This window comes from Hypomesus nipponensis, chromosome 21 (assembly GCF_054491055.1).
Source record: "Hypomesus nipponensis isolate SF chromosome 21, ASM5449105v1, whole genome shotgun sequence".
NCBI classification, from domain to species: Eukaryota; Metazoa; Chordata; class Actinopteri; order Osmeriformes; family Osmeridae; genus Hypomesus; species Hypomesus nipponensis.
This window is the reverse complement of record NC_140381.1, coordinates 4,355,001-4,357,877: the sequence shown is the minus strand read 5'-3', so window position 1 is coordinate 4,357,877 and position 2,877 is coordinate 4,355,001. Positions and strand designations below refer to the sequence as shown.

Sequence of the window (2,877 nt, the reverse complement as noted above, 5' to 3'; positions counted from 1 at the left end):
CCATGAGACTTAATACGCAGTCTCTGATGTCATAAAGCTTATCATTCACAACATAATACCCAGCTGATGATGTCATAAAAACAGCTGGTGACATCGTAAACAAGTCAATGACAATCACTCACCCTGATGGTATGTCACCTTGGGGATACAACTCATGAACTCACGATATACCACTAGTGGAATGCCATACAGCTTTTTGAGGAAGGAGGAAAAAAATAAAAAAAAATAAAGAAAAACATTTTTTTTTTCTAATAAATATAGTGCCTTGCAAACTTAGCATGTATCAACAGAAGTCCTGGGGTTGGTCTTAGCCACCACAGAGAAATTGTTCTGTCTTGTTGTTTTGAACTTAAGTGTAGGAACTTAAGTACTCAAATGTAACTTTTAGTTTTTGAGTTCTCTCTTAGGGCAGCTACAGAATATAACTTTTGAACGTTTCAACCTGCAAAATGAACAAAGCAATACTGTCCATGCCACATCATTCACTGCCACTCTGAAGAGAATAAATCTTTTTAAAAATATAATTTAAAATGCACAATAAACACATGTCAAACAGCAACAGAGGCAACAGGTCTATCCTTGAGATCTACCTTTTACGCCTTTTTTTCACCTTTTTCATCTTTCATTTATTAAGCTATTTGTATGTATGTACAAAAAATAAGCAAGTTGAATTTGCTTTTGGACGGTCACACAGATTCACTGTGTCTTCGAAAGAGAGAAAAAAAAAAAAAAGGGAGTAGTTTAAAAACCTTTCAGACAAAATAAACCTACTACAAGAGTTATTGCTTGTTACTGCTGGATAGAGGATGAACAACTATTCCAAAAGTTTGTTGTAGTTTTTTTTCTTTCTTTTTCTTTTAGAATTGTGCCAAGTTTTCAATGGAGAGCTCTGAAGTAGGCAAGTGCAGGATAACTTGTGTGGTAGCTGCTTGTTGACGAAAAATAAAAATGAAAACATTTTACGATTCCACTCGCTGAAAACGTACAGAGCACCCACATTCGAAAGGGGGGAATGCATCGTATTCGCATCTCCCTCACGCTCTGTCTTCATCTCTCTAGGCTTGGTGTGGTTAACATCGTTCATGGCAGATAAGAGATCGTTGTCAGAGCATTTGGTGTTTTTTTTTTTTTGTTTTTTTTTCGTTTTGTTTGATCTGCACTTTAGTGACGGTTGTTTCACATAGCACCGGTTCCACAATCCAGAGCTCTGGTACGACGAAGCAGAGAAGCGGAAGAATTGGGCGAGGACAGGAGCATGTGAGGGGGAGGGGGGGGAGACATGTTGATATGATGAGAAGTCTTGGCGCCCTCTCCACAGTGTTCAGAGCAAATGTCCAGCTGACACAACCTCGTTTTGTTCTGGCAGAACAAATGCACTAGGAGCAGAGGGCCCACAGAACACACAGAACCACAGAACCACACCCGGAACAGGGAACTCATTCAGTCATGGATGTCATATTCCCATGTATACCGTGGTAAAACATTTAGAATGCATTCGTGGTAAAAGAAGAAGAAGAGGTTTGTGTTTCTTTGAAAACCAGCGTCAGCAAAAAGTACACTTTGATGAGCGTGAAATGTAATCTATTTTTTTGGGGGGAAAGGGGGAACTTCAGCATTGTTGCTGTGTTTGGGGTCGTGTGAGTTTGGAGCGTTGCGTGTGTGAGGTGGATCTGAGTGCTGTTCTGTGGGTAGATCTCTGGTACGGGCCTGATCTGAGTGCTGTTCTGTGGGTAGATCTCTGGTACGGGCCTGATCTGAGTGCTGTTCTGTGGGTAGATGTCTGGTCCGGGCCTGATCTGAGAGCTGTTCTGTGGGTAGATGTCTGGTCAGGGCCTCATCCCGTTTCCAAGTGGCTGAAGGGAAGGGAGATAAGGGGTGGGGCATCTGTCCTGCTGGCTAGAGGGGTGGAGCTACTCAGAGGTCGGGCAAGAGCCTGGGGGGAGGGGAATTGTAAGTCCCCCTCGTCGCTCACAGGAGGGTGTAAGTTGTCAGGTGACAGAGTTGCCACGGGGACAACGAAGGGTCGGGGGGGGGGGGGGGGGGGGTGGTCGAGACTGCAGGATGCAGGATGGTAGACAGGCTAGGCGACAGGAGGAGGTAGGGGGGGGGACGTTTGGTATGGGTGACCGGTGCGGTGCTGGGGTTGAGGGGGCGGGGCCTGAGGGGAGGGGAGAGGCGGGGCCTAGCAGGAGGAGGAGGAGAAGGCCAGCTTGACGCTGCAGGAGGAATAGCCCTCATCGCTGGCCAGACTCTGCAGGCTGCTGTGGTCGTCCAGGTCGCTGGCGCTGCCCGTGCTCACGCTGTCCAGCTCGCCGTGGGAGAACTCAGTGCCCTCCACGTCCACCTCGATCTCCTCTGCAGGGGGGGGGGGCAGGGGGACAGGGAGGGGGAGACACAGGGAGGGCATGTCACCTTGGACCGGACACACCACCGCCACATGCTACAATCTGTGTGTGTGTAGGTAGGTGGGTACATGTGTATCACCTGATGTGTGTGTGTGTGGAGGTTGGTACATGTGTATCACCTGATGTGTGTGTGTGTGTGTGTAGGTTGGTACATGTGTATCACCTGATGTGTGTGTGTAGGTAGGTTGGTACATGTGTATCACCTGATGTGTGTGTGTGTGGAGGTTGGTACATGTGTATCACCTGATGTGTGTGTGTGTGTGGAGGTTGGTACATGTGTATCACCTGATGTGTGTGTGTGTGTGGAGGTGGGTACATGTGTATCACCTGATGTGTGTGTGTGTAGGTAGGTGGGTACATGTGTATCACCTGATGTGTGTGTGTGTGTGTGGAGGTGGGTACATGTGTATCACCTGATGTGTGTGTGTGTAGGTAGGTGGGTACATGTGTATCACCTGATGTGTGTGTGTGT

General features: G+C 47.3%; 1 protein-coding gene across 2 annotated transcripts in view; it reads right to left on the bottom strand.

The window, feature by feature from the left end:
- Positions 1–2,082: 2,082 nt before the first annotated feature.
- mxi1 (max interactor 1, dimerization protein) overlaps positions 2,083–2,877 on the bottom strand; it is a 24,713-nt gene continuing 23,918 nt past the window's right edge. For both annotated transcript variants that reach the window (XM_084685827.1, XM_084685828.1), the window contains exon 6: positions 2,083–2,355. In XM_084685827.1, the coding sequence (XP_084541953.1) occupies positions 2,183–2,355 (173 nt within the window). In that variant the 3' untranslated portion in view covers positions 2,083–2,182. The remainder of the gene's footprint in view (positions 2,356–2,877) is intronic.